We start from the raw sequence: 15,281 nt of genomic DNA on the forward strand, positions 1-15,281 counted from the left end.
TGCGTTAAATAAGGAATGGAGACGTTTACTTAAATGCCCTTTATTTGGAAGTTTCACCTCTGCGATATGTCAGTAAAATATTACATAGATAGTCACCAATAACATTCCTTTTCTAACCAGCAATGCATAGGGTGTATGGTATACTTATCCGAATTTCTTTTTTGAGATTCATGATAGATTTTTATCAAAGAGATGAGATTAGTTTCAAAATTGGTAAACGCCACCTTATTTTGAATAAAAAGGTGTGTTAGTGTCATTACTCTTGAGGATTCAATGTTGTTATTTTTTAGATACAATAGTAAAGTAATAAACTTTGGTATGACTGCCATGGAAACAAAATTCCACCAAGGACAAACGAACAAGGAAAAAACAACACCAGATCAACGTACTACGGCAGTACACAATCAAATAGTCTTCTTATGTCAATAGATGCCTCGCATGTCAATTATTAATTAAAATTTCTGCAAGATTTAATACATATCTGTGGTAATTACTTAGAAATAATACGATTTAATAGAGAATTTTCCGCACCCAAGTAATAGGATAAAAAATAATACGTGTTTCTTCTTTTCCATCATACTCATTTTTCCTGGATGGCAGTTCTTATTTGCATCTAATACGAACAGGAGAAGTAATAGAAGGTATGTGCATCTTTTGATATTGCGATATAAAAAAAGTTTTATCCTTTTTTTATTAAATTACTCGTTTATTGTATTTTTAAGAAACATGGAGCTTTTAAATTACTGGCGGACTTATTTACTATTATTTTTCTCTTTCATTTAATTTGAGGGAATGTAGCATGCCAAAAAAGAAAAATCAAAATATATAAGTGTATAACATTTGTGAGTTAAATGTAAAAAATAAAATGGAGCACCTGAGTTGACCCTTGGGGGTTCGTGTTGCTCAAGCATTAGTTTTCTGTGAGGTGTTTTGTCATTGTTGTTTGTCTTTTTGTCGTTTTTCTATTGGCCATGGAGATGTCTGTTTTATTTGGACTTGATTTTTCGTTTTTCTATTGGCCATGGTGATGTCTGTTTTATTTGGACTTGATTTTTCGTTTTTCTATTGGCCATGGTGATGTCTGTTTTATTTGGACTTGATTTCGATTGTGTACCTTAATTGGTTTTGTATTCCTTTCTTTTTTAAATGTTCTCTCTTTCTATGTGTTCTCTGTTTCTTAGGAAGTCTGAAGTTTGATTGGTTTCTTCTTTCCATTATTGAATATGATCTTCTGTTTACTCAAAATTTCAAATGACATTTTTCTTTTTTCATTAGCAAAGATGGCAAACTACTTATTTTTGATGGAACTGGGGAATAAAACAGTGAGTATATAATTCTATTCCATTTTTTTTTTTTAAATAATTCCGAATAATCTCTACATATTTCCAGACTTTGCTTTTGCCATGTTATTGCATATAACATTTCACTCACTTCATTATACCTAAAAATGTGTAAATAATTACAGTAAAGTATAACAAAAAATCCACAGGGTGAATATGCGCTGAATAAATATTATATTTACAAAACAAAAATGCAATGTGGACAAGTAAATAGTGTAGCCTTAAAAAATTATCTTAAAGAAAATTTGTTCATTGAAAAAATAATATTTTATAAAAATAAACCATTGCAAAGAGCGTACACCTGCTGGAACCCCTGGCTCCAACTTATAGAATGATTTTATAAATTAATTTTCACGTAATAAAAAATATCTACCCAATCCATGCTACCTCAGAGTAAGATTTTCTGTTCTTTTTAAAATTATTATTAATAATATTATACGTTTATAGAAGGATTCAAAATATCAACTTTATGTACTGTCTCGATTTTGCTGATGTACTATGAACTTATTTACTATTAATTATATAAATGTAGTTCTTTGCCAATAAACACATTACAAAAAAAAAAAAAATGCGCTGAATAGTTTCCATCAATATTATTGTGTTAGTACAAATAAAGTATCTTTCTTGTAAATCTGATTTATGTTCAGTGAAAGACTAAGCCAAAATTATTTTTGAAGCATTTTTGTCAGTAAAAGTATTGTATTTCCATTATTATCAGAAACCAAAGTAATTAAATGTTTATAATCTATCTAGGTGACAGATGGTGACAATGCTAATCTTATAAAGTTAACAGTGACCGGATGTGGATTTTCATTCGTCGGTACTATGCTGTCGTTATGTTTGATATGCTTTCTTCCGTAAGTAGTTAGAAATTTAAATTTTATTGAAGTTCATTCAAAGTGTTTCTCCAGGTTGCATGCTTAAATTATGATTCACAAGTTGATAACACAATCATTCTTGAATGGGTACAAATCATTGAATAGATATATATGTACTGCAGGTACTTTTATTCATTTTTTTTTTTTACTTTCTAGTCTGCAACGATTTATTATTGCGATTCTCTTAGTTCAAGAAAAGACCCGTTTGGGCGTTATTGGCGAAGAAGAATTAAATACCAAAGGGACCCATTCAAACTCATAAGTCGAAAATAAACTGACAACTCCATGGCGAAAAGATCAAAACACAAACACAAAAAGCAGTACAAAAACACAACATAAATAACCTATAGACTGGGCAACACAAACCGACTATTTATAATCGCGTTATTTTTCTTCTCGTAATGATGGCGAAAAATATTTGGTTTCAGTTATCTTATCGCAAATATGATGAAAACGAAAAAAATGTTGTGTAATAATTCTAGACATAAACCTGTAAATAACTGTTGTATGTAATTACCAGTAGCAAATTTTGTTATTGCTGTTTGCAATCTTGAGTCAAATTGAGGCTATGACAATGCTTGTTTATAATTGTAGTGTAGGGAATGACAGCACTTTCATATTAACAAATCTTTGCATCAGTTTGGTTACATCACAACTGGCGTTCATAGCAGCAGAAAATGCCTATCCCGAAAAGGTAAAATGTTGACAAAATATTTAAATGTCTGTCTTTCTCATTTTTTGTAATCTTAATCGTGAAATCTAAGTTTTATAAATGTTATTCCGATTGCAATATAGAATATAAAAGTTTGGTTTATTGAAAAAAAATTATATATATGATTTAAAGCAAAATGTTAATAAAATTGAGAATGGCAACGGGGGATGTGTAAAAGAGACACCAATCCAAACAAAGAAAACAGCAGAGAGCCACCAATAGGTTTTCAACATAAACAGAAAATCCCACAGAGACGGGCTTCAGCTGGCCCCTTTAAAAAATGTTTACTAGTTAAGCGATGTGTGTTGTTACTTTATTTTGCTTATATATGATTTATGAAATTGACATCTTATTTTAATTTTTAGGGAATGTGTACATCCGCCACAGTTGTCATACAGTATTTGTTTCTCGTTGTCCACTTCTGTTCTTTCTCATATGGGATTCATCTATGCTCTAAGGTAATACAATTATAAACTTCCATAAAAATAGATATCCAATAGTTATAGGAATATGTGATATGAGTGCTAATGAGAGAACTCTCAATCCATGTAACAATTTATAAAAGTAAACCTGTATACATCAAGGTACGGCATTCAACACGAAGCCTTGGCTCACACCGAACAGCAAGCTATAAAGGGCCCCCAAAATAACTAGTGTAAAACCATTCAAACGGTAAAAAGTAAAATCACATAAATACTGAACTCCAAGGAAAACCAACGGTCTAATCTGTTTACAGTAAAAAAAAAATGTTTTGAGTATTAACTTGAAAACGATGATAGATAGATCGAAACTTTAACAAGCAAACATTATCATTAGGAATAATAACAACTTAACATTCAAAACCAAGCTACTACTTTTTCTAACATTGGAGTTATGTAATCATTTTTGTTTTTAATCTACATTCATATACTTACAAGTTATTGTTTTCAGTTGAAAAACTTTGGAGATATCAAGAAGAAACGACCAGTGATTGTGTTTATGTGCTGGGGAGCGCCATTAATAATATCTTTATTGACAGTCTCGCTGCGAGGCGCAGACTTTGGAAAAGGTGCTTTGTAAGTTAACTTTTGTTATACTTCATAGTATAATTGGATTAATCTATTGGCTAATAAACAATCACATGGTGTGAATTAATTCGGAAATGTTTGTCCAAATAGGCTGGGCCTGTAAATAACATCGACAAAGGAATAACTCATTATAAACCACCGGTGTATAATCAAAAGTACTGGGACTTTTGCTTTGAATCAAGTGATGATTGAAAAGGGCAACATTATATTTTTTTTAGTGTATTTCAGATGTTCAGTTATATTTTTCCTTTCACTTTACACCTTGATTTAAGTTAATCATAATACAGTTCTTCCGGGTTATTATTTGTCTTAATTCTATACATTATGAATAAGATTTATATCCAACAGTATGTTTCGGTTGTTTGTAGATGCTGGTTACCTACGGAGCACGGAACCAGATGGGCTTTTCTTGGTCCGGTGATGATAATACAAATTGTAAGTACTAAATCTTTTATAATAGAACAACATAACTATATTCCACAGTCACATTTACATAGAAAAACGCCGGTCATTTACACAACACACAAGTTATATGAAAAACTAGAAAATTAACTTGATTCACCTTCAATAGGAATGATCCAACCTCCAAATTTTGAAAGATTCGGATGTATGAGACCTGTAAACGTGAGGAGTAGTATTACTAAAAGGAACCTAAAAAAAATGCCCAACTCGCCTAAGGTCGTCATTTCCTGAGGACAATGGAACTTAACTTTGTTAAATAATTTATCAACAGAGAATTTACAGGGAAGAACATGTTATAAATCATGCCAGAATTGTACTGACAGAGATATTGGTACCGCATGAAAAAAAAACCGTTAGTAATGTCGGAAAGACATTCTGGGATGTATGACAAAGTTATACAGCCACTAACGAGTTCAGAAATAGCCTCGGAGTCGATCAAACAATTTATGACGACATCAGTACAATTTATGAGGCTTTTTTCGTTCAAAACATGTGCATGTAATAGTCAACAGAGGCATCGAACCCTATTCAAGGGCATAACCGGCAAGTCTGCTCTAATTCCTCAGTAAATTTGCTTGATTGGCAGAGAAGCAGTAAAATATATATGGAGTAACCAGTCATGTGCATTTTAAGCTTTTGGAATCTATTCACAAATTCAATGATACGTTGTCGATAACGGACGTTAGAAAACTTTGATATATAAATGATGCAAATGTTATTATTTCTTATGCAGCAGATATACTGCAATCTGATTGGTTAGTTGCCCCGGTGTAAAAAAACACTCCACCCTTGTTCATTCCGGATAAATACAATTTTGCCAAAAAAATGAAAAAAATAAAATTTTGCCAAAAAAATTAAAAAATAAAATTTTGCCAAAATTAAGAAAAAAAAAATGGAGGACAAAATTTCTGCGCCTCAGGGTGTTTGAATTTTCAGCAACGGTGTAAAATTCTGTACACCCCTGATTACACCAAGATAACTAATAGTGTCTCAGTGGCGGATCTAGGGGGTGGGTGGTTTCGGGGGGTAGGAACGCTCCTTTCAATGTTTGAATGGGAACATATGGTTGGAATCCCTTTTTGACTAGATCAGGCCAATGTGAATAGGTGGGATTAAACATTTTGAAAGTAAAATGAAAAGTAAAACTTTTAAGGTAGATGACAACATTTTAATTTGGACAAAATATCTAAGATAAACAGGGGATAAAACGTAAAATATAAAGCTCTGTATGAAGTTTAATATACTGAAAATTTCATTATAGGTGCATGTGAATCCAATAAAGTTAACTAAAAAGCATTTCTTATTTGTATAGACTCTTCAACGTAAAGAAAAAGATCTGAGATTAATATACAATGTATTTTACATAACTTATTCAACTATTTAATTGCCCTTCTTTTTATATTTAGATCAATTGGTGTGTTTTTCTTCTAATGATGGCTACACGTTTCTCACTTGACATTAAACGTGGAGAAAGTCTCCCTAATATAATAAAGTGAGTATGAGTGAAACATCTAATTAACATTCATAACATATGCGCTTCGTTACCTATAGAGTAAGGTTTATTTATGCTGGATTAGTTGAGATAGATATGCCATAGCTATTTCTTATTCATAGTTCAGATATTCCGTGCTTGGTCTATATGCCATTTTGTGCTTCTTTGTTACATATTTGTTTGGGTTTTTTTAGTGATTACAGTGTTGACTGTTGTATTTTTGACCTTTTTGCCTATTATGTCTGTTTGTTTTGTTCACGCATCGTTGTCAATATAATGGAATTTGTTGCAACTGTCATACAAGTGACAGGTATAGCTAGCTATAAAACCAGTATCAATCCACCATTTTCCACATACAAAATGGCTGTACCAAGCCAGGAATATGACAGGTGTTGTCCTTTCGTTTGATATGCTTGAGTTTTTGATTTTGCCATTTCATTACGGACTTTCCGATTTGAATTTTCTTTGAAGTTCACTATTTCTGTGATTTTACTTTTTAAAGACCTGAGATAAATATGTCCTAGCTGTTTCTTATTCTTAGTTCTGAAATTCTCTGTTCATAGACCTGAGATAGATATATCCTAGCTGTTTCTTATTCTTAGGTCTGAAATTCCCTGTTTATAGACCTGAAATAGATATTTCCGAGCCCAAGAGTGTTGAAAGTTGCGTTTAACACCAATCAATCTATAAATCAATTCAATGGCTTAAACACGACGAAAACGCAAACACCAAAACAAAATATTACACACAATAAAGAACCCCATTAAAAACCTGGGTAAATTGTGGAAACAATATTGCTCATCAGGTACACACTCTGTGATACGTTGCAATATGTAATGTCACATTCGGCGAAAAGACGACGGGATTTGGTAACATAACAAGTAGAACATATCCAGTCACATCTGAATGTTACACAGATGTTCTATAATAGTCAACCAAATCATGGTGGCGTATGCATATTTTTTAAAAGGATAACTTCATTGGAATTCTTGATGCTACAGCTTTCTTAAAGACAGTGTGGATTATGATGTTGTTTATCACATATTTCTTATATGCAAAACAAATTCGGTTGTGACGATTTGTTAATGATTCCCTTAGGGAAACGTCAGCAAAGTACAAATCTTAGTGTAAGTAATGTAAATGTGACAAGCTAACAGTTTTAGTTGTGCAGATCTTAAACAAAAAAACTACAAAATAATTATATCAATGAATTGCATATTTTAATGTATATTATTGATTATACTGGTATAAAGAAGATTTGTACATGTATCTTTGGAGATTATGCGTGTGAATTTTTGTTTGTAGGCAGCAGTGTTTGACTGGGGTGTCGTTGTTGAGTGTTTTAGGACTAACATGGACTCTTGGTTTTATCGTGACCTTTGGTTCTCCTAAGGTCATGGCCTATGTATTCGTGTTCCTGGCATCAACACAGGTAGGAATATATTTCATGTCTGACACAACTAAATTTTAGATGACTCCAATATAGGTTAATAAAAATTATCCTTCATTTAAAAACATTTCAACTATATGTATCTATGGTTCCATCCAATTATATGGTTTGAAGGGAAATCTGTGTCACTTTTATTGTGGATTGCCAGAGTATATTTATTACTAAATTTGGAGAAACAATTGAAATGAACTTTAATTAGTGATTTCAACGAAATGTTTTATCTAGAAATTCTCACAAAGTTTTGATTGAAATTGTACTGTTTTCTTCTGAAATTTATTAATATGACGACAATGTTTTTAATTGTTCCTTTACTTTTTACTTTTCTTATGAATCTTCCTTACAGGGAATGCTACTTTTCTTCTGTCATGTTCTAACTAACAATCAAGTAAGAAAAGTTCTATGTGTGAAGATGAAACCACGTGACCCTGACGCATCCGTGTCTGTTGATTATAGTGAGGACTACACTAGGACATCTAATGTATTTGAACACAGTGAAAGAAACCATTCAAGACTAGACCATCCATCTTCCGGGTAGGTATGTAGTGTTAGTATAGAATAGTTGGCTCGTATTGTGTACTTTGGGGGAAATATATTTCTATAAGAAAAATGAACAATTTCGTATTCTATATCTATACAAGATTTTCCTGGTACATGTTTAGATCTTCATTATGCATTATCAAAAGTTTAAAGAATATCAAAGTTTAGGAGAAAAAAAATACAAAATTACCGAACTCTAAGGAACATTCAAAACAGAAAGTCCATTATCAAATGGCAAAATGAAATATACCGAAGGAATTATGATTCGTTAAATTTTAAACTAGTCTATTAGATTTTAAGCTTTAAAAGGCAAAATTCAAACAATTGTTTTCGGCTACCTAAAATCAATCTGAACACATCAACTAAATCGGTATTAAAGAGCTTGTAGCCGCTTCTCAGACATTATAAAGCGTAACCAAGTAGTGTCTGCGTAAAATTTTGATGTACCAGGGTTATAACAAAGAACATTTCGTCCTTGTTCTAAAACAAAGTTCATCGGAAGATACCAAGACCTTGTTGATAAATATTTCGTATCAACTATACAAATAAAGCACTATTGTCCTGAAGTATAGATTCGAATTACGTGTTGTGTTCTTTTATTTGTATTTTTGAACGATTAATTTTACTGTTTAGTCTATTTTTGGTATAATTACACCTTATGTAAGAATGCTGCATTTTGATTGTAAACCAGTGTATTTTTTGCATATTCTAACTTTTTTTCCTCATTTCAAAAGAATTTGTCTTTTTTTACCATTGCCGATGAATTTGCCTCAAACTATGGTATTTGCCATTTTGGATGTTCCTTTTTTACCCTCGCGAGCCTATTCCCGCTAAAAAAATTTCGAGACCTTTCTCACTTATCCCGATTGTTAACTAAGACAACATGGTTAAACTCTATAGATAAAGTTAAACCGAAAACTGTAAGAGATATATACATGATATAAAGATGGAAAAAAGACGTCTGTACAAATGAACGATTTAATAATGGAATAACAATGACGTTTACACATATACATGTAGATACCATGACGTTACAAAAAGAAAGCATTAACGTACATGTATCATGAATTCCCGCGGTACTACGATTAGCGGCTTGGGAAATTTGACAGTCCCTTGACTTGTATTTTTCGCAAACACCCCCCCCCCCATAACATGATATGGTATTTTTCGTAAATACCCCCCCCCCCTCCCAATAACATGATATATCTGTTCAATATCCATTTGACGTTGCAAGGTACTTTTAAATACCGTCATTGTGTTATTGTGCCAAGGTAAATGTTTGTCTTTTTGTCTTTCGTTTTTGCTTATGTGCTTTGTATTTATGCTTTTAAATTCGTTGTTGCCATTTTTTTTTTGTTGGTTTTTATAGTAATTAAGATTATATCCAAATGCTGTTCTCCCTATTTTTGACATTTTTACGCTTTATATCTGTTTGTTTTGCTCACCCATTATTGTCAATATAATGGAACTTTATGTGACTTTCATGTATGTGAGAGATTTGACTATAAAACCAGGTTTAATCACTCATTGTCTACATCAGAAAATGTCTGTAACAAGTCAAAAATATGACAGTTGATATGTTTGAGCTTTTGATTTCCCTCTTACTCGCACATTTCTTTGCTTTTCATTTGACATTCTATCTTAAACACACATATTGCTTAACCCTTTTTATATATCTTCTTTGTCTAACATTCTTACTTTACATACATCTTATTGTGTAGGACTTCCCTTCTTATCAGTATTTTAAGTGATTTTTCTTTCTTTCTTGAGTATGAACTCGTTTTTATTCCACTTAACTTTTCTCATCACCTGGCACAAAGGGCCAAGTGAGCTTTTCTCATCACGTCAATGGCGTCCGTCGTCCGTCGTCGTCGTCGTCGTCGTCCGTCGTTAGATTTTACAAAAATCTTCTCCTCTGAAACTACTGGGCCAAATTTAACCAAACTTGGCCACAATCATCATTGGGGTATCTAGTTTAAAAAATGTGTCCGGTGACCCGGTTAACCAACCAAGCTGGCCACCAGGGCTAAAAATAGAACATAGGGGTAAAATGCGGTTTTTGGCTTTTAACTCAAAAACCAAAGCATTTCCAGCAAATCTGACATGGGGATTAAATCGTTCATCAGGTCAAGATCTATCTGCCCTGAAATTTTCAGATGAATCGGACAACCCGTTGTTGGGTTGCTGCCCCTGAATTGGTAATTTTATGGAAATTTTACTGTTTTTGGTTATTATCTTGAATATTATTATAGATAGAGATAAACTGTAAACAGCAAAATTGTTCAGCAAAGTAAGATTTACAAATAAGTCAACATGACCGAAATGGGCAGTTGACCCCTTTAGGAGTTATTGCCCTTTATAGTCAATTTTGAACCATTTTTCGTAAATCTTAGTAATCTTTTACAAAAATCTTCTCCTCTGAAACTACTGGGCCAAATTAATCCAAACTTGTCCACAATCATCATTGGGGTATCTAGTTTAAAAAATGTGTCCGATGACCTGGCCAACCAACCAAGATGGCCGCCATGGCTAAAATAGAACATAGGGGTAAAATGCAGTTTTTGGCTTATAACTCAAAAACCAAAACATTTACAGCAAATCTAACGGAGGTTAAATCGTTCATCAGGTAACAATCTATCATCAGGTCAAAATCTATCTGCCCTGAAATTTTCAGATGAATCGGACAACCCGTTGTTGGGTTGCTGCCCCTGAATTGGTAATTTTATGGAAATTTTACTGTTTTCGGTTATTATCTTGAATAATATTATAGATAGAGATAAACTGTAAACAGCAAAAATGTTCAGCAAAGTAAGATTTACAAATAAGTCAACATGACCGAAATGGTCAGTTAACCGCTTTAGGAGTTATTGCCCTTTATAGTCAATTTTAACCATTTTTCTTAAATCTTAGTAATCTTTTACAAAAATATTCTCCTCTAAAACTACTGAGCCAAATTAATCCAAACTTGTCCACAATCATCATTAGGGTATCTAGTTTGAAAAATGTGTCCGATGACCCGGCCATTTAACCAAGATGGCCGCCACAACTAAAAATAGAACATAGGGGTAAAATGCAGTTTTTTGCTTATAACTCAAAAACCAAAGCATTTAGAACAAATCTGAAGGGGGTAAAATTGTTTATTAGGTCAAGATCTATCTGTCCGTAAATTTTCAGATAAATCGGACAACCCGTTGTTGGGTTGCTGCCCCTAAATTGGTAATTTTAAGGAAATTTTGCTGTTTTTGGTTATTATCTTGAATACTATTATAGATAGAGATAACCTGTAAAAAGCAATAATGTTCAGCAAAGTAAGAGTTACAAATAAGTCAACATGACTGAAATGGTCAATTGACCCCCTAAGGAGTTAATGTCCTTTATAGTAAATTTTTAACAATTTTCATTGGACCAAGTTCATTATAGATAGAGATAATTGTAAGCAGCAAGAATGTTCAGTAAAGTAAGATGTACAAACACATCACCATCACCAAAACACAATTTTGTCATGAATCCATCTGTTTCTTTTGTTTAATATTCACATATACCAAGGTGAGCGACACAGGCTCTTTAGAGCCTCTAGTTTTTAAAGCGAAAGTCCATGTGAGCCTTTATGACCACCCTCATCAAATCATCGTGTTATACTTTTAGAGCCTTCTGTTTTAATATTAAGGTGGCTCGGCCCTTTAACAGTGTGCATATTTTAATGCATGTTTCTTACAACGAGTGCCTTTACATTGGTGCTTACCTTAATTACAATTTAACTTCCAAAATGTAACAAAGCAGAAAAACAAAATGACGAATGGAAAAAGCAATGTTTACTTTCGCGATTTGACCACTGATGAATAATAATGTATTGTATATAAGTTTCCTGGAACACTTACTTCTACCATTATTACAGTGTAATATGATTATGAATTAAGGTACTTAATGCACAAATTATTCATCAAATATCATAATAGCTACACATCTGTTTTTTCAAAGGTGTGGTCAATTTATTTTATTTAAACCCTGTACTGCAACCAAACCATATCTATTTCAGCCAGGTATTTGTATGCAAAGTGGTTCATTTTTCGGATGGAGTCATTGGGTAATTACACAGACCAGAATTACGTTTCCTGTTGGAGCATTCATTGAATCGCAGTCTCTGCCATCTTTCGTCATAATGAGACACTTTACATTGCTACCTCTATTCACATTTGTTTTTCTGCATTTTAACATTACGCATTCATTATAAACGTTTAATGTCATCATAAAAGTAATTTGTCGTAGTAAAGAGTCAACTTTAAACGAACCTCTCAAAAGGAGGGAAACAGTGAGTTAAATAAACTAAGGGAAGACTCAATACGACTGTGATCTACTTCATAATGCGGTACGAACAGGCAATTAAAATTATACATCTAAAAGATGTCCACCAAAACGTGACGAAGAGCGACGAGCGAACAGTCCGTAAATCACATTACAACGAAACATATTATTTAGAAACACAAACCCGCTAGTTACACGTGAACTTGGAGCAGTTCCGGATCCACTAGAAGATTCAACTTGAAGACATCCATCTAAAATAGAGTGATGCGCGGTATTAAATAATTAATATAGAGATATCGTGCTCACTCATCACTCCAAGTTGAAGTTTATAGTTTAAAAAACTCAAAGATTTAGCAGGCTTGTAATTGTATATACCAGAAGCGCTTTTCTTCTTAAAAAGACTCATTAGTGATGCTGAAATCAAAGTTAAAAATATAGAATGAAGTTAAGAGCATTGAGGAACCAAAATTCGGAAAGTATTTTTCCGAATTCATCAAGGTGATAGTCATAAACGAGGAAAGGCAATACATCAAATGTCCAATTTCATCAAAGATATGGAAACTATCCTTCTGCTGATTCAGGTTTATTTTTACAAGGGATTTGTTTGTGTGTGTCAACTGGTCAAGATCAAACGGATAAGACCAACTTATATTGATCTTTTGTTTTATTTCAGACATTCAGACAACGGAGTAAAGATGAATCGTCGCAGATCTGAAGTCGTGACCAAAACTGAGAAGTTTGGCCATCAACTTGAGGTTCAACAAAATCAATTACATCATAGAAGAAGACGTTCATCCGGCAGAAAAATGAGTGACAACTGAATACTTCAACACCGGTCCGCACAAACAAAACAAATAACTTAAAAACATATCACGATATATACTTGCTTTATTAATGAATTGATAATTCTTCCTGAAAGGAATTGACATTGTCTCAGTTTCGTATTAAGAAAACAATAAATAATTTATTTGTATGATTGCCAATGAGATGCAATGTATACGTTTACATTACATATATACATCGATTGTTGCGATTTGTATTGAAAACTAGATATTGTAAACTGTATACTACTCGTATGTGAGTGTTTGTATTTAATTGCAGAGCACACTTGGTTTTTTTTGTTTTTTTGTTTTGTTTTGTTTTTATTTGTTGTTGTTGTTGTTTTTTTATTTGTAATGTGCATGTCAAATCAATAAAATATATATAGGAGTTTGGAAGTTTGGGTCATTCCAACGTGACCATGCATTTGATATTTATACCTTGTGTTATTTTGTGAACAAAGTTGGAAAGAGGTTTAATATTGCCCTTGCTTTCGTATGAAGTAAAATCACAAAAATACTGAACTCGAATGAAAATTCAAAACGTAAAGTCCCTAATCAAATGGCAAAATCAAAAGCTCAAGTACATCAAACGAATGGATAACAACTGTCATATTCCTGACTTGGTTCCGGCATTTTTTTAGGTAGAAAATGGTGGATTAATTAAACCTTGTTTTATAGCTAGCTAAACCTCTCACTTGTATGACAGTCCCATAAAATTCAATTATTTTGAGAACGATGTGTGAACAAACCAAAGAGACATGTACACAATAGGTAAACATGTCAACAATATAGGGGTACAGCAGTCAAACATTGTGTCATCATCTCAAACACTAGAAAGAAACAACTATATTAACAAACATTAACCATGGCAAGATAACACAATGGCGGTATGTATAAGTGCAGAGCCACGTCATATGTAACAAAAAATCACAAAAGGCATATAATAGTAGACAAAGCATACCAGCAAAAATGAAAGACAAGATTATAAAAACAATCATATAACAATAACACAATAACGGGATGAATAAATACAGAGCCACGTTAAATGGATACCACTAAAAGCAGACTAAAAAGTTAAAGTAATATTCATAATGACAAATAAAAGAATACTATAACACGTTATTAAGATTATAAACAACATCAGTATCCAGTATTTTACAACGAGCGACAGGTCTCCTTGCTGGTTACTGGTTCCTATTGTCATGGGTCGGACTCCATATGACAGCTTCTAAGGAAGAATGAAAAGGGTAGCATTATCATTTTACTTTACCTTTCGCCATAATGATATTGCCCCCTCATTTACTTAATAATTTAAAGTTTGGTGACAATGTTAAACGCATTTCTCCCATCGAATTTGAAACAAAGCATACAACAGAAGTACAGTTAAGTCTGCATCATATCCTGACTTACATTTAGAAATTGACAACAAAGTTCGGATGAGAGCAATACTTTACGACAAAAGAGATGATTTCAGTTTCCCAATTGTAAGCTTCCAATTTCTATGTAGCAACATTCCAGCATTACCTGCATATGGGGTATATACCTCACAGTTGATACGATATCATGGAGCTAAAAATCCTATCATAATTTGCTTGATAAAGGATTACTGCTAACAAGGTCGCTATCAAACCAAGATTTTCAAGTGATGAGGTTGAACCTTCGAAAATGATATGGAATTGACATTTATGGGTTGATTGACAGTTATGGAATAAATATTCCACAGAAAATAACGGCCCAATTGTAGTTTTCACATTCCCGTCCTCTTTTCCTCGAATATGACCAAATGAATTAGACTTATCACCAAATTAATACTTTCATGAGCAACACGACTTGTGCCACTTGCCTTGTGGTGGAGTTCGAATCGCTAATTAGTCCTTCATTGGCTTCAATGTTGTGTTTTTGAAGACTATCACAGGTTGTCTTTCGGTCTTATTTCTTTTTTTTGCCATGTCGTTGTCAGTTCTTTTTACCCTTATGGGTTTGAATAGCCTATATATATACTCTCCAATGAAGATCATATAATAAGAAATAGGATCACTTTACATATTAAGAGTTAAAGCAGTTGTTCAAAAATGTAACGTTGGACATCCGTTTATTTTACAGCATTGTTGTTTTAATCCTAAAATATACTAGATATTACTAAGCATATGACCAAGAGCTATAAGTACATACTTGAAAACATATATACTGAATTAGTTTTTATAGTGGTAAGTATTTGCT

The 15,281-nt window shown here is 32.7% G+C and overlaps 1 protein-coding gene across 3 annotated transcripts; it reads left to right on the forward strand.

Annotated features, from left to right (window-relative positions):
* Positions 1-487: 487 nt before the first annotated feature.
* On the forward strand, positions 488-13,449 carry LOC143080829 (adhesion G-protein coupled receptor D1-like). 3 transcript variants are annotated; one of them, XM_076256888.1, is made up of 12 exons: positions 488-641; positions 1,276-1,322; positions 2,094-2,197; positions 2,813-2,912; positions 3,296-3,388; positions 3,861-3,985; positions 4,366-4,432; positions 5,866-5,951; positions 7,257-7,383; positions 7,745-7,932; positions 11,975-12,022; positions 12,914-13,449. In XM_076256888.1, exons 2-12 carry the CDS (start codon positions 1,281-1,283, stop codon positions 13,059-13,061), a joined length of 1,128 nt encoding a protein of 375 aa, XP_076113003.1. In that variant the 5' UTR covers positions 488-641; positions 1,276-1,280; the 3' UTR covers positions 13,062-13,449. The 3 variants fall into 3 exon arrangements, with proteins under 3 accessions (XP_076113003.1, XP_076113005.1, XP_076113004.1); XM_076256890.1 differs by lacking the exon at positions 11,975-12,022 and having other exon boundaries at positions 7,745-7,936; positions 12,914-13,050; XM_076256889.1 differs by lacking the exon at positions 11,975-12,022 and having other exon boundaries at positions 495-641.
* Positions 13,450-15,281: the final 1,832 nt, after the last annotated feature.

Source organism: Mytilus galloprovincialis, chromosome 6 (genome assembly GCF_965363235.1).
Source record: "Mytilus galloprovincialis chromosome 6, xbMytGall1.hap1.1, whole genome shotgun sequence".
NCBI lineage: Eukaryota > Metazoa > Mollusca > Bivalvia > Mytilida > Mytilidae > Mytilus > Mytilus galloprovincialis.

Excerpts from the sequence above, each read along its gene's own strand:
- LOC143080829 (XM_076256888.1), top strand. The coding sequence starts at position 1,281 with ATGGCAAACTACTTATTTTTGATGGAACTGGGGAATAAAACA. Across the intron at positions 2,198-2,812 it reads TGTTTGATATGCTTTCTTCC|TGTAGGGAATGACAGCACTT; the intron begins GTAAGTAGTTAG and ends TTATAATTGTAG. Across the intron at positions 4,433-5,865 it reads CGGTGATGATAATACAAATT|ATCAATTGGTGTGTTTTTCT; the intron begins GTAAGTACTAAA and ends TTTTATATTTAG.